General features: G+C 40.9%; 1 protein-coding gene across 3 annotated transcripts in view; it reads left to right on the top strand.

Moving 5' to 3' along the window:
* Nucleotides 1-24,670, top strand: part of LOC132816457 (radixin) — a 76,971-nt gene that overhangs the window by 9,664 nt on the left and 42,637 nt on the right. For 2 of the 3 annotated variants that reach the window (XM_060826062.1, XM_060826061.1), the window contains exon 3: nt 23,486-23,569. In XM_060826062.1, the coding sequence (XP_060682045.1) occupies nt 23,486-23,569 (84 nt within the window). Of the gene's footprint in view, nt 1-23,485; nt 23,570-24,670 lie in introns of those variants that run through there. The other variant, XM_060826063.1, reaches the window with a different exon arrangement.

Below are 24,670 nucleotides of genomic sequence, written 5' to 3'. Positions count from 1 at the left end.
CTTGTAAAGGTACTAGTGAGTTAGTTGTGTTGGGTGATGAAGACTTTAAGGGAAAAGTTTTTTGTCTGCTTACTAAATTTTAAACCCTATTTTTAAACATTATTTACTTTGGGTGTTGATGAAAAAGTACATCTTGTCAAGATTCTTCCTCTGGCACTCGTCAGATCAATATGCCAGAATTACCATTTCAAGGGGAAAATTGACTCGTACAGTCTGAGGAGAATGTTGACTGCCAAGTGGAGTCTGGCGGTATTTTGGAACTTTTTTGCAACAAGTGAAGCTGGCTGTTTCATATGGATACATTAACATCAGGATGTGTTTGCCACTAACCAGCTACAAAGATTCTGCGTAATCCACAAACCAATAATGTGAATATGAATTTAAGTGCCAGTGTGACGCCAGGTATCTAGGCTGCATGTCATGAAGACTGGTATGAAACCTGCCCAATTGAACAAGCAGGACACTATGTAACAGTCTATGCTCGCACAACTCTCAACAGCAGTGAAACTAGACCATTCTGCAATTGGAGAGTGTTTGGATAATGCTGAGTGCAAAAAGTTATGCTCACCCACTTGGATTTTGTAGGTTTGCACTCTGGCACATGTATGTTGTGGAAGCTATATATTAACAGCATGCACTGCCTGCTTCAATGCAAATAGGTGACAACCAGTGAAATAACAAACTGATCAGACATTGCCCTGAGAAATCAGTTTACACACCTGGCTTAAGTCTAAATTAACTGTCAGTTATTGACTGAGGTACTGCGATGGAAAATGCACCAGTTGACAATAGTCCAGTTGCAACCAATCTGTGTACTCCTCCATATTGCAAGCTTTTACTTTTCCCTTTTAAATTGGTATATGTGAGAGTTTTCTGGGGGGAGAAAAAAGCCACAAACTTTGGTGCAGAATTTCTTCAGCAATACTCAGTCTATACTGCCAAATGACTATTCACTGCATCTTTTACTTAGCAATGACAAAAAGCTAGTTATAGAGGTAAAAACAATGACTGCAGATGCTGGAAACCAGATTCTGGGTTAGTGGTGCTGGCAGAGCACAGCAGTTCAGGCAGCATCCAAGGAGCAGCGAAATCGACATTTCGGGCAAAAGCCCTTCATCTCGATTTCGCTGCTCCTTGGATGCTGCCTGAACTGCTGTGCTCTGCCAGCACCACTAATCGTGTCTTTTTGGTGACTAGTTGGTGTTCATGTGTAGAGGTATTATCTTGTGGAATAAATGGAATAGTAATATAGATACAAAAGGAACCAAGTGATGGAGGAACTGCCTAAGGAAAGATATAGGATGTCTTTAATTCATAAAGTGCTATTTTATGTAATGTTAGCTGCTTGCTTTCAGAATCAGGTCATGGTAATAATTTTTCTTCTTGTCTGCACAAAACTTCAAGGTCTGTTATAGGAACAAGTTATTGAAATGTTGATGGTAGGACTGGAAGAACTTTAATTGTTCTTTCCGAATTGGAGATGTGCTTAAAAACCTGGAGATGTCAAGGTATTTAATGATGAACCTACCATTTTGGAGCTTTCTCTGAAAGTCTCCTTTAGAGCTACCGCTCTGATGTTTCTCCCATAGGCTCTGATGAAATTTCCTTAATCTTCTTCCAGTGACTTTTTTTATTTTGGGGGAACTTCAAGAGATTCCTAATGTTGTCACAGAACACTAGTTGATAGCTGCGGTTAACTTGGAAATCACAATTAGGGATTTACAATGATGACTTCCAGAGAAGTGTTTGTAGTCAGTATGCAATGCTAGAAGTCAGAAATATTTGACGAAGTTTTAAAAAAAAATTTACAGAAAATTCTACCCGAGAACTGAGTTATTTACATAGCCCTCTTAGTATCCTGATCCAATCCAATATTGTTGTGACAGTTAATGTTTAAAATAAATCTGACTATCAACCAACCATCAAAACTGTCACAATATTGTATACATAAAAACAATATAGACTTTTTGTTTAAACAGAAATTAAACATTGTGTGTAACTAAACACCATAGTTAATGAAGACTTGTTATGCTCAATCACTTTCCTGCAAGTGCGCCCCCCCCTCCTTTAAAAAAAACCTTTAAGTTCTTTTTGCTTTTCATTTAAAAACTTGAATGGAGAAACTTTAAAAGTTTAGTTTCAGAAGTAATTCTGGCAATTGTAACACCTGCAAAAACTCTCATGTGCGGTTTCCTGTCCAGTAGTTCTAATCCCTTTCAGATGCTAAGCTTTGATTTCCACAAAAGTCCTGAGAATGTTGAGAAATGGAATGGACAAATTATGGAAAAAAAAGACTGAGGAGTGATCAGCTCAGTTGGGTGATAATTGTGCAATTCCCATACCAGCTAAGGGTCCCATGAAGGGTACTCATTCTCAATCTCTTTGCCCCAAACCTGAGGCATGATGACTCTTGGATGACCGAGGTTGGTTTAACCCCTAAATGCAGCCCAATGGTCTGGTAAGACTGACAGCTGTACTTCAGATTGAATCTGACTTGTAGCTCCAGAAAATGTCTATTCTTGTGCAATTTTGTTTATAGGTGAACCCAGGTGTTGCATCTAGCCAAAATTTGAGTTGGCAGCTGCACTGTGTGTTTGGAGGTTTCGTTGCAATTTATTTTGCCGAGCCCCTGATATGCACACTGGTTTATGAACTCACTTAATCCAGCAGTTGTTCCTCAATAGAGGGTCTTACTAACTGTTTGTTTGCATTATGTCCACTCACTTGTGCACTCCAGCTGGGTTTGTTGCACTATGATCAAACATATTAGTGAAAGTTGCAGTAATTCTAATGTAATCCATAGGTTTTTTTGTCATCTTTTATAGTCTCTTGGGTTTTGTACCTTGTCTCTTGAATTCAATTTACAAAGGAAATTGGATGTAAATTTCTGCTTGCCCACCACTGAACTTGGGAGACAAATAGGAGGCTGGCAGAACACAGCCTGCCAAGCAGAACTTGGGCAGGCAACTTGAAAAATCAGTGATAGGGCATTGAGGGATGTCTTTATGCAATAGGATATAAAGCTGTATCCAAAATAACACTTATTTAATTGAACTTCATTACATTTTTAAATGGAAGTTTTGAGGCAGTGCTGCATGCAAAATAGTACACGTGTGTAGAACATAATGATTTGAATTTCAAAAACCAGGAGTAAGCTGTGATGGGATGAAGTTGTAGGATGTTGTGTGGAGTAGAGGAGCTGGACATTTTTTTTTTTGAAGACTTTCCTACTTGACAATTGCTGAAGATACTTTATCTCCCCCTTCATCGATTAAGGATCGTGAAGAAGGTGTTTAGTATACTTTCCTTTATTGGTCAGAGTATTGAGTACAGGAGTTGGGAGGTCATGTTGCGGCTGTACAGAACATCGGTTGGTTAGGCCACTGTTGGAATATTGCGTGCAATTCTGGTCTCCTTCATATCGGAAAGATGTTGTGAAACTTGAAAGGGTTCAGAAAAGACTTACAATGATGTTGCCAAGGTTGGAGGATTTGAGCTATAGGGAGAGGCTGAACAGGCTGAGGCTGTTTTCCCTGGAGCATCGGAGGCTGAGGGGTGACCTTGGAGGTTTATAAAATCATGAGGTTGGATAGGATAAGTAGTGAAAGTATTTTCCATTGGATGGAGTCCAGAAGTGGAAGGTTTGTGATGAGAGTGGAAAGATATAAAAGAGACCTAAGGGGCAATGTTTTCATGCAGTGGGTGATGCAAGTGTGGAATGGGCTGTTAGAGGAAGTGGTGGAGGCTGGTACAATTGCAACATTTAAGAGACATCTGGATGGGTATATAAATAGGAAGGGTTTGGAGGGATATGGGCCAGGTGCTGGGATGTGGGACTAGATTGAATTGGGATATCTAATTGGCATGGGCGAGTTGGACTGAAGGGTCGGTTTCCCTGCTATACATCTGTCTCTATGATCTCTTGGATGTTGTGAAATATAGAATTCTATTCCCTAAAAGTTTTTTTGTTTTTTCTCTTTCTCTCTCAAGTGGACTTGATTTGTGTACTCTAACTTACTCAAAACAAATCACCATTTCAGTGTGTTTTTGTACAAAGGCAATTTGTCCTTCAGTTGAAGTGTGCCCTGGAGTCCATTAGCAGATTTTATAATTGCTTTGATGAGCTTGTTATAGGTACTGGGAAAGCTTTGGGACTGATGTTGTCATGGTGTATTTGTGCAGAGGATCATCTGATTCTATACTTGCACATCTTTCAAAAGATACAATTGGCTTACCTGGTTCTTGTCAAGGGATTCTTGTGCTAATGACTGGGAGATTTCTGATGGAGATTAATTGTCCTTCATTGTCAAGCAACTTCAGCACGGGTCTGAATCATATCAACTCTAAATGTTAACTGTTTCTGTCTCCATATGCCCACCACCCTCTGTGACAACATTGCTCCTTGGTCCCTTTTTTTTAATCTTGCCCCTCTCCCCTTAAACATATGCTCTCTAGTTTTGGACACTCCCACCTTATCTAGTACTCTATGCATCTCCTTCCTTTTGTAAAGTTCTGTAAGGTCAGCTTCTGCTCCAGGGAAAATAGCCCCAGCCTATTCAGCCTCACCCTGTAGCTCAAATCCTCCAACCCTGGCAAAATCCTTGTAAATCTTTTCTGAAACCTTTCAAGTATCATAACCTCCTCCCTGTAGTGGGAGAGCAGACTTGTACACAATATTCTAAAAGTGACCTTCTCAATATCCTGTAGAACTACAAAGTGACCTCTCAACTCCTGTACTCTGCACTGATCAATAAAGGAAGACACACCAAACACTGTCTTCACTATGCTATCTACCTGTGACTCTGCTTTCAAGGAATTGAGCCTGCACTCCCAAGGTCTTTATTCAGCAGCACTTGCCAGGACCTTACCATTAAGTGGATAGGCAAAAGTGAGGACTGCAGATACTGGAAATCAGAATTTAGATTATAGTGGTAGTGGAAAAGCACAGCAGGTCAGGCAGTGTCCAAGGAGCAGGAAAGTTGACACTTCGGGCAAAAGCCCTTCAGGTCTTCCTGATGAAGGGCTTTTGCCTGAAACGTCGACTTTCCTGCTCCTTGGATGCTACCTGACCTGTGCTTTTCCAGCACCATTCCAATCTAAACATGAAGTGTATAGGTCGTGCATTTTTGGGCCCCATATTTCAGGAAGGATGTAGTGGCCACAGAGGGTTCAAAGGAGGTTCATGTAAATGGTCCTAAGAATGAAAAGCTTAACATGTGAGGGATGCTTCAAGAAAATGTTGGGAGAAAGTTTGCATGGATAGGAGAGACTAGGACCCAATGGCACAGCCTTAAAGGGAAGACATTCTAGAATAGATTAGGAGAAATGTTTTCGGCCAGAGTGGTGAATCAATGGAATTCATTGCCACAGAAATCGGTCAACTCCCAAGTGTTCGTATGGGTGTCATTCTGTATATTTAAGACAGAGGTTCTTGATTGTCATGGAGATCAAGAGTTACAGGGAGAATGGGGATAAGAAACTTATCAGCCATGATTTGAATGGCCTAATTTCTGCTCCAGTGTCTTAGTCTTGCCCTGATTTGCGGCACCTCACACTTATCAAAACTAAACTCCATCTGCTGCTACTCAGCCCATCTAATCAGGATCCCATTGTACTCCAAGATAACCTTGTTTGCTGTCCACTACACCTCCCAATTTTGGTGTCCTCTGCAAACTTACTAACTGTACCTCCCTATGTTTGCATCCAATCCAAATCCTTGTGGCACACCATTGACTTGAGTCTCCAGCAATCTGCGCTTGTGCACGTTCTGTACAGTTTCTTAGGAATGGACAGCATTGAGAGAGCTTGCTTTGACATAGGGTTTTTTTTTGTGACCTACCCTGTAACCCACTCTTGGTCCTTACTTTTGCATACAAAGATGCAAACAAAAAATGTAAATTTTTTTTGCAGAATATTGGCAACTTATCCATAATTTGTAGGGTTAAAGTTTGTGAAAGCTCTTTTTAAGTGGAATCAACTGTCACTTATTGGTCTAACACAAATCGTTTGTAACCCTGTTCAAAACTAGAAATAAGCACAAGATATTAAAACTTTAATGGAGTTGCCTTTGACTGTGCTCTTTTTAGAACAGTGTTTTGCACTTATCTACTGGAGCAATGTGAATCCTTTGGAACAGTTTTTAATGTCAAATAATGTGGATTTTCTGTTAGATTGACTTTGACTTTGAACTATCATGAGCAGTATAATGGTATCTGCAAAATTTTTACCCATGTTTCCCCAGAACTGGTCCCTTTCTGGCTATTGACTAGTCAAATCATTTCCATCTTGTCTCTTTTTTTAAGAAGTATGCACAGGTTTTTTTTAAAAAACGTAAAGCATGTAGCCAAGAGAAACCTGCAATGTGCTAAGTCAGAAATTGGGGATTCCACTGAAACAGCTATGGTGCATTATGCATCACTTGACAGCACTATTCTTTTTAAAATCCAGTATGGGGAACCCTATCTGTCACTGACATGACTGACTGGCTAGTTATTTTGTTTTTGGCCCAATGTTGTACCTGCGAGTCTGTTGCCAAAATTGATGGATTCCATTGTGATATCAATGTATTTGTCTTTTACTATTTTTGCACCTATTAATCCATCTTTGGAATTATATATTGTTGCAAACCAATTACAGTTTAACTTTATCAACTGTAACGACCTCCTCTGTTTCACAGCTGATGTCTCACCTTTAGTATTCTGGCACTAGAAACTGGCCTGACATACTTTTCTATACTGCTGTCCCTGGTGTCTCAGGAACAAAAATGCAGCATGTGCGACCCTGAGATTGGCTTTTTGGAAAAACTGGGAATCAAACTTGGTTGCTTGAGTTTACAACTTGTATCGCACACATTTTTTTTGGTTTGGATTCTGTCTAGCCAGGAACACTAACTAGCGTGGTGAGTGAAATGTGAATATTGAGCTATGTTTGCATTGTGTATAGCTTTCAGTATAGATTTATATTATGATCTCACCCAAACTTAATTTTGTTGCAAATGTTTCTTGAACCATTTGAAAATTGCAGCTGAATTTACGCACTATTTTCTCTTGCTTTGGACAATGGTGTCTTTATGAAAAGCAATGGCTATTGAATTTCATTGGGTTCTAATTTATTCCTGTATTTATGACTTTAAATACATAGCATTGGGGGGGGGGGGCAAAAGAGAAAAAACATTCATTGTTATCCTTCATGCATTATGGGTATTTGTGTAATTCCCTTGAAATATAATGTTTTTTTTTCCTTTTCGGTCTATCAAGTTGTTGACAGTGACTTATTGACCAGCTGTCCTAGGGTGCAAAAAAACAAACTTTCTCCCTCTCTTTAATGTATCACTTACACAGCATTGTTAACAACGTTTGTAATTGTAAGGAGGATTTTTGATTATGCCTCCAAAGTGTTCTTATGGGTGTAAGCTTCACATGGTGGAGGAGAGAACCCATCTGGAGTGAGACAGCTTGAGTGAATATTTTGGATTAATTGGTGCAGAGTAGAGCAAGGTGCTTTTTTAAAATTCTATTCCCGCCCCCTTCTTTTCTTTGTAAGGAGTTTTAACAGGACAATTTGAAGCTCAGGTTTTGGGGCCTAGCATGAGTGGCATTGCAGGCAAACCCATATTTGATAGCTATAGGTTACTTTCATTTCACTTGAAGGTAAATATGAATATTTGCAGACTACAAACTAAGACCTTTTAAGAAATTAGTTCTTAAAATTGGTTTGCAAAAATCAAATTAAGATGCAGAGCAAGGTGATGTGTGGACCTTCATGATGTGGGAGCTGGTTTACCCCATTATGGTTCATAATGACCAAATCTGTACCAAATGTTGGCTTCTTCAAGAACTTCAGCTCAGTTGATCTGGAGTTTGAGCTGCAAACGCTGCAACATATCAGGGAGGGTGTAGGTTTCTTGATCCTGTTTCAGGAGGCACTCCCACCCCTAAGATTAAGTACCTCTAATTTGGTCAGGGGTAGGAGGCTGTGACTATGAGCAAGCCAGGTAGAAGGATCTAGGATATAGTGCTGAAGGAGCCCTTAGCTCTTGATCTTGTCTAACAGGTTTGAGATTCTTGCTCTCTGGGTGGATGAGAATGGGAATTGTAGGGAGGATGAGCAAACTGACCATAGCAATGTGGTATAAGGGGAGAAAAGAGATGTTTTTAATTGGGGATAGTTTAGTCAAGGGAATAGACACTGTTCTCTGTGGCCATGATCAAGAGTTCTAAAGACTGTGCTATGTGCCTGGATTTAGGATATCTTATCTGAGCTGCAGAAGAATTTGGAGTGGGAGGGGAAAGATGTTCTGTTGAAGGAATATGAGCAGCTATGGCCTAAAATTTTTTTGAAAAGCTGGAAACTTCTGATTTTAATAAACTGAGCCACAGTGTCAAGATGAAAGGGAAACACGTGGGAGAAATGGGTTTGAATTCATGGGACACTGGCATTCGTACAGTGGAAGGAGGGAGTTATTCTGATGGGGCAGGCTCCACAGGAATCTTGCTGGGACAAAGGGTAACTAGGGAGAGAATAGGGCCCCTCCAAGATCAGCAAGGCAGCCTTTGTGTGGAGCCACAGAAAATGGGGGAGATAATAAATGAATATTTTTGCATCAGTATTTACTGTGGAAAATGATGTGGAAGATAACCTGTAAGTAACTTGTGGCACTCCACTGGTCATGGTCCTCAGTCTGAAAAACAACTCTCCACCACCACCCTTTGTCTTCTCCCTTTGAGCCGGTAAGTAATCTAATCTAATTATAGACTGTAGGGAAGTAAATAATGACCTATTGCAAAATGTCCAGATTACAGAAGAGGAAGTGCTGGATGTCTTGAAACGGTTAAAGGTGGATAATTCCTCAGGACCTGATCAGTTGTACCCGAGAACTCTGGGAAGCTAGAGAAGTGATTGCTGGGCCGCTTGCTGAGATACTTGTATCATCGATCGTCACAGATGAGGTGTCAGAAGACTGGAGGTTGCCACTGTTTAAGAAGGGCGGTGAAGACAAGCCAGGGAAGTATAGACCAGTGGGCAAGTTGTTGGAGGGAATCCTGAGGGACAGGATGTACATGTATTTGGAAAGGCAAGGACTGATTCGGGATAGTCAACATGGCTTTGTGCATGGGAAATCATGTCTCACAAACTTGATTTGAGTTTTCTGAAGAAGTAACAAAGAAGATTGAGGGCAGAGCAGTAGATGTGATCTATATGGACTGCAGTAAGGCGTTCGACAAGGTTCCCCATGGGAGACTGATTAGCAAGGTTGTATCTCATGGAATACAGGGAGAGCTGGCTCAGAGGTAAAAGACAGAGGATGATGATGAAGGGTTGTTTTTCAAACTGGAGGCCTGTGACCAGTGGAGTGCCACAAGGATCGGTGCTGGGTCCTCTACTTTGTCATTTACACAAATGATTTGGATGCGAGCATAAGAGGTACAGTTAGCAAGTTTGAAGATGACACCAAAATTGGAGGTGTAGTGGACAGTGAAGAGGGTTAACTCAGATTACAGCAGGATATGGACCAGATGGGCCAATGGGCTGAGAAGGGGCAGATGGAGTTTAATTTGGATAAATGCGAGGAGCTGCATTTTGGGAAAGCAAATCTTAGCAGGACTTATACACTTAATGGTAAGGTCTGAGGGAGTGTTGCTGAACAGAGACCTTGGAGTGCAGATTCATAGCTCCTTGAAAGTAGAGTCACAGGTAGATAGGATAGTGAAGGTGGCATTTGGTATGCTTTCCTTTATTGGTCAGAGTATTGAATACAGAGTTGGGAGGTCATGTTGCAGCTGTACAGGACATTGGTTAGGCCACTGTTGGAATATTGTGTGCAATTCTGGCCTTCCTATCGGAAGGATGTTGTGAAACTTGAAAGGGTTCAGAAAAGATTTACAAGGATGTTGCCAGGGTTGGAGGGTCTAAGCTATAGGGAGAGGCTGAACAGGCTGAGGCTGTTTTCTCTGGAGCGTTGGTGGCTGAGGGGGTGACCTTATAGAAGTTTACAAAATTGAGGGGCATGTATAGGATAAATAGACAGTCTTTTCCCTGGGGTCAGGGAGTCCAGAACTAGAGGGAATAAGTTTAGGGTGAGAGGGGAAAGATATAAAAGAGACCTCCCAGGGGCAACATTTTCACATAGACGGTGGTATGTGTATGGAATGAGCTGCCAGAGGATGTGGTGGAGGCTGGTACAATTGCAACATTTTTAAGAGGCATTTGGATGGGTATATGAATAGGAAGAGTTTGGAGGGATATGGGCTGAGCACTGGCAGGTGGGACTAGATTGGTTTGGGATATCTGGTTGACATGGACAGGTTGGACTGAAGGGTCTGTTTCCATCTCTGACTGACTGGAAGCCTTGTAAATTGCATCTGTCAGGCTGGGGGTAGGACTTGAAATTGTGGGGGGAATGGGTTCAGTTGCATGGAAAATCATGGGAGGATTTGGAGAGGAGGACTCAACAGAGGTTAAGCTTCTAGAAAAGTAATAAGATTGAATATGGAAAGGGTCTGGAATCAAACTTCAGGCACAGTAGATAAGGGGATAACTTGGGGGGAACAGCCATTGTGGGACTGAGGGTGTTGTACTTAAGTGCACACAGTATAAGAAATCAGATAAAATAGCTTGTCGCATAGATTTGAAATTGGTGGGTTTGATGTTGGCATCTTTGGTATGGCTGCAAGGACATCAGGGCTGGGAACTAAATATCCCAGGATACACATCCTATTGAAAAGACAGGCAGGGGGAGTGGGGTTGCCTTGTTAGTAAGAAATTAAATTGAATCCATAGCAAGAAGTGATAGATTCAGAAGGTGCAAGGAAGGTAGAATTACAGTAATCATGGGGACTTGTATGCAGGTGGATTGGGAAAAATAGGTTGGTCGTGGATCTCAAAGGAAATTGTGGAATTCTGAGGTGGGTTTTTTTTTGGAGTAACTTATAAGGGAACAAGCAATTCCGGATTTGATAGTGAGGCAGACTTGATCAGGGAAATTAAAGGAATCCCTCTGACAGTGACAACAAATACTATAGAATTCACCCTACAATTTAAGAGGAAGATTAAATCGAATGTAACAGTTGTGTAGTTGAGGAAAGACCATTACAAAGATGTGAGGGAGAGCTGGCCAGAGTTGATTGGAAGGGAAGCTGAACAGAAAACAGCATTTGCAGAGTTTTTGGGGGACATTTGGAACACTCAGCAGAAACATTTTAAGGGGAGGACAAGGCAGCTGTGGTTGCCAGGGAACAAAAAAGCATACAATGTGGTGATGATTAGTGGGAGGTCTTTTTCTTTAGAAAACACGAGAGAACAACTTCCTTTTAAAAGCAACAGGTGGAGATGGAGTGTAAGTTGATAATAAAAGATTACCTTTTTTAAAAAAGGCATCTTCAGACATTTCCCCATTACCACCCCTCCAGCCTCTTTCTAGCAATCCAAAGATGTTGGAGAACCAAATTGGTACTTTGTCAGTTTTTAGTGGAAGACACTAAACTTCCAAGAGTTGAGGCAGAGGTGGGTGTAGTGGCCATCATGTGGAGGCAGAGAGGAAATTACAGGCTGGTTAGGCTGACGTGGGTGAGTGTCTGAAGTCCATTTATTAAGGAGGAGATTGCAGAGTGCATGGTTAAAAAAGGCAAAATAAGCATGGCATTTAAGGTGAGTTTGTGCCTGACGTTTCTGTTCAACTTCCTTTTTTGAAGAGGTAATGAGCAAATCGGACAAGGGAGAGCCAGTGGATGTGCTCAATAAGATAGGCTGCTAAATAAGATAGGAACCCATGGTGTGAGACAAGGTACTGGCATGGATAGAGGATTGGCTGACTGACAAGGCAAAGAGTAAGGATAAAGGGAACTTTTTCAGGATGGCGTTGGTAACTAGTTCTTCAGGGCTCAGTGTTGGGACCATAATTATTCATGTGGTACATTAACAATCTGGGTGAAGGAATTGAGGGTGTTGCTATGTTTGCAGAGGAGATAAAACTAGAAATGGGTAGATGGCAGATGGCTTGGACATGCAAAGGGCTACAGTGTGGGAAAGTGAGGTTAGATTTTGGTGGGAAAAATAGAGCTATTTATCACTTTCTAAATGGGAAAGACTTCAGAAATCTGAAGTGAGATGATACTTGGGAGTCCTAGTTCAGGATTCTAACATGCATGTTAAGATTTGCATTTGCCATGTTGGCACTCCTTTCAAGTGGGCTAGAATACAAGAGCAGGGATGCGTTTGAGGTTGTACAAGAGCCTGGTTAGGCCATATTTGGAATATTGAGCGGTTTTGGGCCCCATATCTAACAAAATGTGTTAAAGGGCCTCCAGAGGAGATTTACAAGAATGATCATTGGGCTGAAGGTCTTGAAATATAAGGAGCTGTTGAGGACTCTGGATCTGTACTCGATGGCGTTTAGAATGACAAACGGAAAAAGAGGACTGCAGATGCTGGAGATCAAAGCTGAAAAATGTTGCTGGAAAAGCGCAGCAGGTCAGGCAGCATCCAAGGAGCAGAAGAATCAACGTTTCGGGCATAAGCCCTTCAGGAATGAGGAAGGTGTGTCAAACAGGTTAAGATAAAAGATAGTGAAGAGGGACTTGGGGGAGGGGCGTTGGGAATGTGATCGGTGGAAGGAGGTTAGGGTGGGGGCAGAGAGGTCGGGAAGAAGATTACAGGTCAAGAAGGTGGTGCTGAGTCTGGTGGGGAGGGGAAATGAGGAAGCTGGAGAAATCTGCATTCATCCCTTGTGGTTGGAGGGTTCCTAGGCAGAAGATGAGGTGCTTTTCCTCCAACCGTCGTGTTGCCATGACCTGGCGATGGAGGAGGCCAAGGACTTGCATGTCCTTGGCGGAGTGAGAGGGGGAGTTGAAGTGTTGAGCCATGGGGCGGTTGGGTTAGTTGGTGCGGGTGTCCAAGGTGTTCTCTGAAATGTTCCGCAAGTAGGCAGCCTGTCTCCCCAATGTAGAGGAGGCCACATCTGGTGCAGTGGATGCAGTAAATGGTGTGTGGAGGTGTAGGTGAATTTGTGATGGATATGGAAGGGTCCCTTGGGACCTTGGAGGAAAGTGAAGTGGGAAGGTGTGGGTGAAAGTTTCGCACTTCTTGCGGTTGCAGGGGAAGGTGCCATGAGTGGAGGTTGGGTTGGTGGGGGGGGGGGGGGGGGGTGGACCTGACGAGGGAGTGGCCTTTCCAGAAAGTTGATAGGGGAAGGAAATATCCTTGGTGGTGGGGTCTGTTTGGAGGTGGCAGAAATGACTAAGGATGATACGATATATCTGGAGGTTGGGGTGGTATGATATATCCGAAGGATGAACGGAAACCTGGCTGAACTTACAGAATACTGAGGTGCGGATAGAATGGACGGAGTGTACATCTTTCCATTAACAGGAGAGACTAGGGCCCCAAGTGCATAGCCTCATTGTGAGGGAATGACCCCTTAAAACTGAGATGAGAAATTTCTTCAGCCAGAGGATGGTGAATCTGTGCAATGCATTACTACAGAAGGCTGTGGATGGCAGGTCATGTGTTAATTTAAAACAGGGGTTCTTAACTAGTGAAGGGATCACAAATTACAGGGAGAAGCCAGAGAATGGGATTGAGAAACCCATCCACCATGATTAAATGTCGGCGCAGATTTGATAGGCTGAATAGCATAATCCTCTTTCTATATCTTGTGGTGTTGTGGGTGGTTCTGAGATTTGATTGGGACTGACTAAAGCTGGCTCTTAGATAATAGAAAGGTACCAGAAATTGACTTCATTGCAAACTTAGATGTTTGTTCTGTTTGACCGCACTCTGACATTTTTTTTTGCTTTTCCTATGTTTTTCGGAGATGGTCTACTTTTTCATATAGAGAAGACTGAGATTTAACAAGCATCTGTCTTCAGTGTTCCACCAGAAACTTGGTCATTGCTTGTTAATTTCATTATGACAATCCTAGAAGATGATTTGAGTTTAGGTGGCCAACTTTTGTTTTGGTTCACCCCTCAAAACAGTCTTGGCACTAAATGCACTCTGACATTGATCAGAGGTAGGTTGATAATTTATAACGAGATATAGGCAACTATAACTTCACAGCAGTGTTTCCATGCTATTGTTTTTGAAACTGGAGGGTACTAAACTTGTATGTTAGACGCTATGTAAATTCAAGATATCGTCAAGCCTTTGACAAAAGTTTACGGCAAAGAAAAGCTTCTGAAGGATCTAAACAATCAACTCTGCCTTCGCCTTTGCTCCATTTGATGTTGACAGCCCTGAATTTATCCAGTAACTTCTGGTTTTGCGGTTAGGACAGTTGACTAAAAGGTTGACTGCTTTATATTTTCAGTATTAAAGTGGGAGAGGTAATGTTATCTCTAAATAATCTCTAGAATTTTGAGCAAAGTCACCATTGCAAATGGTTAACAAAGGAATTGACAGGAAGGAGGATTGCATAATGCAAGAGCTGGAGAAAGACTTCAGTGTTTTGAACATGTAGGGTGTTTGAGGTAGGGAGAGGTGAGGATTTGAAGGAATTTTGATATAAGATTGAGGAACATACTTTGAGATTTGGATTAGCTGATTTAAGTGGGATGGAACATGAGGCCTGGGGGAACAGTCTTTTTTTCAGAACAGTCAAATCTTGAGGTTAGAGGCATTGATAAAAATTTCATTTTTGAACTAAGGTGAGAGCATTTCTCACCAATGTTAGAGGTGAAACTTGTTTTTTATGACAGAATGTGAATTTTGAAGCTTGGTTTGATATCAGTTAGGATGCCAACATTTAATTAGTGGCTTGGGAATGGATTTTATGGCAGGCCCAATGATTGTCCCAGTCTTCCCAGTGTTTAATTGAAGCTTTTATCTCTGCATTTAGTTGGAGAATGATCAAGAATTGACAGATGGAGATTGATCAAAGACTGGTGAACTGTGATTGACATATCAACAGATGTTTGGGAGAGAAAAGTAGCCAAGAACAGGGAATATTAATTAACATAATGGCCTGGAAGAAGGGTGATCAGTGGTTTAGTGGGTATAGAGTAGAGAGCAGGAAGGTGGGTTTCACTAATAAGATGAACTTTGGCAGAATAACTTGAGAATAAAGGATTAATGTTCAGTGCATCTTTATGGATCAATGGAAAGCTCAAATAATTTGTCCTGTCACATCTATAGTTATTCCATGCTTTCAAATGTCCCTGCCTGACATTTACAGGAAAAATCCCAATATTGCACTTTTTAAAAATTGAACCATTAATACGCTGGTGCCAGTTTTGTCATACTGTTCGAATCAGCCATTTTTTTTAAAAAAACCTTGCGATACCTTTCATTGCTGACCATTAGTTTGGCAAAACTTGTTTTTTTTATTTCAACAAAAACTTATTCTTCCTGTTGACATGTATATTTCTGCTGAATGCTGTTTATGACTACAAAATTACTCCCCTGTTTGTCTTTTACATATCGATTCAATCCCACTTATTAGTGGAGCTGCTGTGGTTTATTGCAGCTATTTTTTTAAACCATGGGTTTTGTCAGATTTCTGTATTTTTCAGTAAGGTCAGCCTAGGCCCACAGTTCAGTGATACCTGAAATTGACTTGATTTAACAAAGCCCAAATATTCACATGACTATCACTTTAAAATCAATGAAAACAAGTGATCGTCAGTGCAACCTGATTACCATATCCTTGCAATATATGGATTGGGGAAAAAAAACTGTCATCCAGCCAGGTGTGAATAACTTCTAGTGCAAGAATGCAACTAGTAATAGTTGGACTTGATCACATGATACAAGTACTATTAAAGTATATTGGAATGTTGTAGAGGAAACCTAGAGCAAGACCAGTGATGTGCCAGATATGATAGAACCATCGTATAGAAGAGGCCCGGTTGCCCATTGAGCCTGTCGTGCCAAAACTGTGCTTAGTCTGCATTAGCCTCCCTTTTCTAGCAGGGGGCCCATGGCTTGAACGTTTTGACATTTCATGTGCTCATCCAATAATGTTTCAAATGGTTTAGGTTTCTTGCCTCCCCCACCTTTCCAGGCACTGTGTCCAGAACCCCACCACCCTTGAGGTGAAAACTTTTTTTTTGTCTTGCATCACATGGACAACTCAAACAAAAAAATCAGGGACAGCACAAAACTACAAGGGCTGAATGGGAAAGATAAAGACCAGTAAAAGGCTATCCAGCAGCTCATTAGAGCTACTAAATGGGATTATGAAAGGAAATGTGCTAGGGACATCAGAATCACTATGAAATTTTTTTTAAAAATTCATGTAAAAAGGAAGCAGATGGTCAGGTGGTGTGTAGAGCCACTAAATATTTGAAGGTGGGAATATTGTCAATGAGCGTGGGGAAATGGTAGCAACGTTGAATAATTTGCCTCTGTATTTGCAGTAAAAATGCAGGATAGCTTGCCAGGTCCTGAAGAAATTAATAATGCATCAAGAGTAGGACTGAATAATACTAAAACATTGCTATTGAGAAAATTAATGGAACTAGTGACAAATCCCGGGACCTGATGGAAGCCATCAGAGGGTATTAAAGAAAGTAGGGGAGCACATTGTAGCTTCCATAACTATAAACTTTCAGTGACCCAGATACAGGAGTCATCTGTCTGGATTAGAAATTTTCACATTGCTCCTTTTTAGCCTAATAAACTCTAGGGATATTGTTGGAGTCTTGATTTGAGGTTGGGTTAACTGAGCACCCTTTTTTTAAAAATTTTCAGTTAATCAGCATGGATTTGTGACAGGTAGTTCGTGCCTGACAAACCACCTGAATTTGAGGTGACTAAGGTAATGGGCAGGGGAATGCCTATAATGTTTATATGGATTTCCATAAGACCTTTTTAATAAAGTCGCATATGAACGGTTCCCTCAGAACTGAGGGAAAACTACTGACATGGCTAGTAAATTGGTTGAGTGGCTGGCAACACGCAATAGGGATAATAGATCCATGCTCATTGCCAGGGTATAACAAGTGGTGTCCAATGAAGATCTGTTTAGGACCTCAATTATTCACATTCGTTATTAATGACTTGGATAACGGCCTAGATATCCAGATTTGCTAATGATCCGATGGTAGGCTGCATTTGTAAGAGTGTAGGTAAGTTTACAGAGATATTGATAAACTATGCTAAGTGAGTGGGAAAACCTGTGCAAGATGTAGTTCAGCATAAGCAGGTGTGAGGTTGTTCATTTTGGACTGAGGATAGATCAGGATACGTTTTGGTGAAATACAGCGGATGTCCAAAGAGGTTTGGAGTTTCCGATGAATAGATCATTAAAATGTCGTGGATAGGTGCTGAAAATACTTAAAGCTGATGGAATGCTGGCTTTTATATCTCGAGGGCTGGAGTACCAGCCATGTCAGTAGCTTTCCCTCTGTTCTGAGTTAACTGTTCATATGCGACTTTATGGATTTCCATAAGACTTTTAATATAAACCTTATAGGCATTCCCCTGCCCATTACCTTAGTTACCTCAAATTCAGGTGGTTTGTCAGGCATGAGCTGCCTGTCACAAATCCGTGCTGATTAACTAACTGAAAATTTAAAAATAGTACTCAGTTAATCCAACCTAAAGTAAAGTCTCCAACAATTTCCCAGAGTTTATTATGCTAAGTGGAGTGATATGCAATTTCCAATCCAGAGGGGTGCAGAAGTTATGTTGCAGTAAAACAAAACACTGATTAGACCCCACTTGGAGTAACTTGAGCAGATCTTGGGAACCTTAGGAAGGATATATTTGCCTTCGAAGGAATACAAAACAGTTTACAAGAATGATACCTGAATGTCAGGGGTTAAGATATGAAGTGAGATTTTTGAAAGTTAGGCCTATTTTCTTTAGATCTTAGAATCTTAGAATTTATTCTGTATTACTTATAATTTTTGAACAAAGTCTTCACACAGATCATGGTACTGATTTCCTAAAAGGATTGATGTAAGTTAAGGGCAAGGTCAGGGGAGTTTCAGATGCTGTTGTATTTAGTGGGATGTGAGCAAAATAGTGAGAAATCTAGAAGAAAGGAAGGCATGGATGAGCATTTCAGCAGTAGGTGAGCCAAATTGAAGTTGGGAATGAGCAGACCTAATGTCCTAGGGTTATATAATTGGAGCATAATTTTGGACAGAGACTGGGGCTGAGAAAATGTAATTCCTTTTATATTCATTTTCCAATCCTATGGATTGCCTCCTGAAATAGCACTCATAACTCTAATTGGGCATTTTTAATCTAAACTAGCATTACAAGTGCAGTTTTGAGAGGTGGGTTGCATTATTAGCCGCCTTTATTCTGTTGGAGTTAAATGTCCATGACACCATTTAAAGATTAACAGTAAAAGTAAGCTATCCTGGTCAGTTTTCAGTACCAGCCAATTTGGATTAATTGCCTATTGTGGGATTATGCTGTGTACAAAATGACTTTAATATTTCAGTGTAAATCAAATTGTGCAGTGCTTTCAAGATGCAATAAAGTGAGCAACTGTTACTGTACTTATGGTTTTCAGCACTGGGTTGATGTCTAATTCTGAAGTGTCAGGGGTTAAATCCTATCATGTTCTCAAAACTGAAGATGATCACAGAAATTGAAGGACTTCTCTCTGAGCTAAGTGATAGGTCATTGGATCCATGCTGCCTTAGAAGGCTGTAACCTATTATTACAGTCGAAGTCTAATTATAGACCATTTTGCAATGATGTGTCAACATTCCACTTGATCTATTTCCTGTTGTACAGTTGGTCATTTTGGCAAACATTGTCCAGGTTATGGTGCCACATCTGTGTTCTAACTCTGTCTTCTAGATTGCATTTGGAGTAAATGCATGTGAATCAAACTCCAAATCAAGCTGCTTTGTGATTTAGTGCCGTGATTTCCAAACTCTTCCCCACTGACTGTGTGGCTTGAAAACTGATTCTCCAGTAGAGTGAGGTTGGGGCCTGAGAGCGCAGGAGTACAGCTGTTACTATTTGGTCAGAGGTCTACCAGCAGTCATTGCTGCCTTCAGAGCCAGTGACTCCCGAATTTCTCTACCTGTCTGCATTTGGGGTCCCAAACCCCACTTGGGTAACTGAGATTTACTGTAGTCTTTCTGTGACTGGAAAGCAATGAATAATGCTAAATTTTTAAAATTTAATGAGCATAATTTTCTGACTTGGGGTGTGGATGTACTTAGTCGAGAAGGTGCAAAACTTGACCTCTTGGTGAAATAAGGCAGGGCAGGTGACCAAGGTGTCAGTGGGGTAGCACTTTGTGGCCAGCGATCATAATTTTATTAGTTTTAAAATTAGTGAGGGAAAGGATAGACTGGATCTAAAAGGTAAAGTTCTAAATTGGCGGAAGGCCACTTTTTGTCTTGGGCAAAAACTTTCATTTTTGAATGCTTCCCATTTTCTAGCTGTCCCTTTACCTTTCAAGAGTCTAGAGACAGTGTCTTCTTGTTAGGCTGAAAGGCAAGGCTGGTAAGTGTAGGGAATGCTGGATGACTAGAGATGGTGTAATGTTAAAAGATTGAATGGGATCATCTCTGGATACTAATGTAATACTAAAGGATTAAACTGCACTGTCTTTGGGTGGGGACAACAATCAGAAAGAATGTGATGACCTGTGCTCCAATTAGACAGTCACTTGCTACTACTCCCCTTGCTATTGTCAAGTTTAACTCTCATTCATTCAATCTTGTCCAGTCCCCTGGAATGCATTCTGGCCAGAGGTATTTTATACCTGCATTCTCTTGGGAATCTGAATCAGGAAATCGTCTGCATAACAATTCTCCAGGATCAGGGCATTTACATTTGCCTCTTATCAGAGGATGACCTCATCCTGCCATTGTACCTGGGATAGCATGTGACTGGGGGTTGTCTTGAGTGGCATGTGACTCTGGAGATGTGGCCAGAATATCTGTAAGCTTGGCTAACAGACCTGTATAAAGGTGATGTGTTTTCTTTGTTCAGGGCCTCACTTTGACTTGACTTGTGAGGGGATTGAAGGGGGAGGGTCACTTAGCTTGTACAAGGTTTAGTAAACCTTTAACTGTTTGCAGAAGTTTGTGTGTGCGAATTGCATCTGGTGTGTGAAAATTCAGGAGAAGAACCTAACATGAGGTTTTGGTCAAGATAAAGAAGAATGCCTATGTTAGATATCTATATCGAGTGAATCCTTTAGAGTATAAGGGCAGTAGGAGTTCACTTGAGAGGGAAATCGGGAGAACAAAAAGGGGACATGAGACAGCTTTGGCAAATGGAGTGAATCCCAAAGGGATTCTATAAATATATTAAGGACAAAAGGGTAACTAGGAAGAGAATAGGGCTCCTTAAAGGTCAGTAAGGTGTGGAACTGCAGGAGATGGAGGGGGGGTGGGGAAGGAATACTAAATGTGTATTTTGCAACAGGGTTTACGGTGGAGAAGGATGTGGGGAAATGACATCTTGAAAAAGCTCCATATTACAGAGGACGGGGTACTGGATATCACGAAACACACAGGTGGATAATACCCAGGACCTGATCAGGTATACCCTAAAACTCTGGGGAAACTAGGAAATTGTTTGCTGGGCTTCTTACAAATATCTCAGCATCATCGATAGCCACAAACAAAGTGCCAGAAGACTAGAGGTTGGCTAACATGTTGCCACTATTTAAGAAAAGTGGTAACTATGAACTGGTGAGCCTGACATCAGTTGTGGGCAAGTTTGTTGGGGGGAGTCCTGAGGGATAGGATCTACATGTATTTGGAAAGGCAAGGACTGATTTAGGGATAGTTAACAAGGCTTTGTGTGGGGGAAATAGTGTCTTACGAATGGAGTGAGTTTTAACCTAAAATGATGGCATCGCGATGGGCATGATCTATATCGACTTCAATAAGGCATCTGACGTGGTTCTTCATGTAGACTTGGTAAGATGGGCGGCACGGTGGCGCAGTGGTTAGCACTGATGCCTCTCAGCGCCAGAGACCCGTGTCTGCATGGGTTTCCTCCGGGTGCTCTGGTTTCCTCCCACAATCCAAAAATGTGCAGGTTAGGTGAATTGGCCATGCTAAATTGCCCGCAATGTTAGGTGAAGGGGTAATGTAGAGGAATAGGTCTGGGTGGGTTGGTGTGGACTTGTTGGGCTGAAGGGCCTGTTTCCACACTATGTAATCCAATCTAAAACATTAGATCACATGAAATAGTTCTCTATTTGATTACAGAACTGGCTTGAAGGTGGAAGACGAGAGTGAGGTGGTGGAGGGTTGTTTTTCAGACGGGAGGCCTGGGACTAGTGGTGTGCCACAAGGATTGGTGCTGGGTCCACTGCTTTTCGTCATTTTATATAAATGACTTTGAATGTGGATGTAGGAGGTATGGTTGGTAAACTTGCAGATGACACCAAAATTGGAGGTGTGGTGGACAGAAGAAGGTTACCTCCATGCAATGTGATGTTGATCAGATTGGCCAAAGGACCAAGGAGTGGCTGATGGAGTTTAATTTAGATAAATGTAGGGTGCTGTGTATCAATAGCACAGGTTTTGTATAAAGTTCCTAGAAAGAATCTTCGTATTCCATTCATCCCCTCTAACCTGTCCATCACTTTAGAGTATGGCTAATCATCCACCCGAATGGCATATTCCTGTGCTATCCCCTCTTAGCATTACTAATGACCGTCTCTGCCTTGAATTTACTTTATGATGAACTTCACAATTCTGAGGGGGCTTGGAAGATTCTCCACCCTGAATGGCTTCCTGCTTTAGGCTGAGAATATGAACCTTGGTTATAGATCTTGCAGCCCATGGAATAATTATTTCTGCTTCTAATCCCATTTTTTTTCTTGAAGAATTTATTTCTTTTTTCTCCTCCCCTCTTTATATCCCACTAACCACCCCACCCCCACCCCCACCCCCCCAGTTTAGAATTGTTCAACTTAGTGTTGTAGAAGTTTGAAGGACGATAGCCGATACATTAGCTATCTTTTGTTGCCATCTCTCTCATTGCACCTGAGGGTTTGTCAACTTTTCAGTCCCATTTTAATTTCTCTAATGTTTCACTAATTCTAACCTTTCAGTTCTACCGCACTCTATCCTTGAATCTCAATTTACAACCTTTTTTTATTTTACAGGTTATGCTATAATATGCATTTCATTTAACTTGAATCCACTAATGCAATTGAATTGGTGACTAAAATGCAAACTTCCAGAATGTGTATTAGTTATGGTTCCTGTCCCATTCGTTGAACTGGTGCTGCTATTATACCATTTTCTTAACTGGCGTGCACGTGTTATAGTGGAACTGACTGTGTCCACTCAAAGCATGCAATACTTGCTGCCTTTTCAGTTTCTTAATTTTTTTTCTATTATTTATCCTCTACTTGCAGTAGACCCATATTTTACCTTTGCTAATCTGTTATAAATAGTAATGACTCAGATTTTATGGTCCATTTTATTTCATGATGTTCTTTCTATTAATTTCTTGGTGATTTAAGTTCCTTTTTGTTCCTTCCTGATTTTATAGCCATTACTAGCAGTTTGCTTCATTTGCCATTATCACTATAAACTAACATTCTTCCTCCTTCCTCACCTCTGATCTTTACAAGAGGTCTTCAGCAACAGAAATGTAAAGGGGTCAGGTAGATGAAAAGGCAGGTTTAATAAGGTGGAACCACTACTTCCAGCATCTGTTTTAACAAGTATCATTTTAAGAGAAATTTGTCAGCAGGAGCTCAGTTGGACTGGAGCAAGGAATATTCCATGTACCCCACTTAAAGGCATAACTGGGGCCCATAGGAGTACTCGTGTCTGCAAGTTTGATTTGAAATGTTGTTTGTTGGTATTAAATTGGAACTGTAACGTGGGTGTTCTTGCTACCCAATCCAGGACAAGATCCCCGTTTTATTGTTCAATGAGAATGCATGCTTGGATGAATTAGAAAATGTATGCTGTCCTTGGTTGGTTGTTTTCAGACACCCATTACAATCCACCACTAATAATAATCCACGTCAGTAATAGCAATATTTTAAGTTTGGAAGGAGCATGATGATTCTCATGTGGTACACTTGGACTTGTTTGAATTTTGCTAAATCAACAGCATGTTGAACTAATAGACTTCTTGCCTAAATGTGTGGGAGGAAGGCTGTGCAACTGACAAAGTGTACTTTACAGGAATATCAAAATAGACTAATTCCATTAACATCTAAAGATGTACTTGTTACAAGATGCTGACTTTCATTTTATATAGGCAGAAAGTATGCAAGCTTGTTTTCCTTTTCCAAAACTAACCTATAATTGGCATGTCATGTGCTACTAATTTTCATGGATGAGTATAATCCCTTGATGCCTGAGTTAGATTTTAAAAATATTTTCTCCTAGGAGTCTAGTAATGATTATAGCACCTGAAAGGAGTTGCTTAGAAATGGCTGTTTCTGGTTTCTCAAAATGGGAGAAAGTTAAAATGCTGATGACTTCAGAATTTGTTTGTATTTGCTTAAGCTACTATATCAATTTTTGCAGTCTTATTGTCTGTAGATAAATTGGATTAATGGGTTTAATTTTCTGCCTGTTGACAGATCAATGTCCGTGTCACTACCATGGATGCAGAGCTTGAGTTTGCCATTCAGCCAAGTACAACTGGCAAGCAACTCTTTGATCAGGTAAGATCAGTGTTTTTTGCTGCACTGGTTTATTTTGAATTAACAATCAAATTTTGCTGCATGGCTGAAATTTCAAATTAATCTTTTTTTTAGTGGAGTGCTTTAGAATTTGTAAATCTTGTGAATTCTTAAAGCAACAGCTGATTATAATTTTATAACAAGACACCTGAAAATGAAATGGTCACATCTGAAGCTGAGTGGGGAGGTAGAAGGCAGGGTTTGGGAAAAGGTGTTTTGAGTAGAGCCCTGTCATCTGAAGACACTCATGAACAGTAAGTGTGCAGTGAGGTGTGATACACCAGGGAGCAGAGGTCATCAGCTTTCTCACAAAGCAAAGGATGTGTAAGATGCAAGACTGATCTGCAAATAGGGGCAAGGATTTGAATTCCATTATGTGGCAGAGCAGCAAAGACTGGGGTGATGAGAATTAGATTTTTAAGGTTAGACTAGTTTTTGCTAAGGGAAAAGAATGGAGCTAAAGAGATTGTTGAAATGAAAGATGGAGAGTTTGGATGCGGTTAAGGCATTTTAAGAAAAGGCAAGTGGTGTTCGCAGTTGAAGAAATTTTGGATGTGAAACAGGAGAGTTGAGTTGCAGCAAAAGTGGAGTTTTGGAAGCCTGCATGTGGCAAGGTTGCACATTGCTGAGGAACAATATACAAAGGAGAGAGCCAAGGATAGAAATTTACTTTTTAATGTTCACAGAAATTGATTAGAACATCTAACTAATATAGATAGGGCATAGGAACCTTGGTTAATGTCACCAAATGGAAAAGATCAGGAGAGAAGAGAGGGTAAAGTAAGATTTGAAGAACCAAAGTTGGCACACTCAAAACTAAGTGTCAACTCCATTTCCCTCACTTTGTACACAAAAGCACATAAAATACAGTGGTCATTCTGTTATAAAGCAGTAGGTCCTTTCTCGTGCAATCTGCCCTGTAAGAAAATTGTGTAATAACGTCACTGTTTAAATGATGGAATCATGTTGTAACCAAAACCATGCTTTTAAAAGTTAGAAACCGTGTCCTCAATTCATCAGTCATGTTACAATCATGAAATCCATTATAGCAGAATGAGCTGTGTAGATAACTAGCCTCTGCAA

The sequence above is a fragment of the Hemiscyllium ocellatum genome, chromosome 6 (genome assembly GCF_020745735.1).
Source record: "Hemiscyllium ocellatum isolate sHemOce1 chromosome 6, sHemOce1.pat.X.cur, whole genome shotgun sequence".
Taxonomy (NCBI): Eukaryota; Metazoa; Chordata; class Chondrichthyes; order Orectolobiformes; family Hemiscylliidae; genus Hemiscyllium; species Hemiscyllium ocellatum.
Note: the sequence above shows the minus strand (reverse complement) of the source record. Positions and strands in the feature narration are given on the sequence as shown.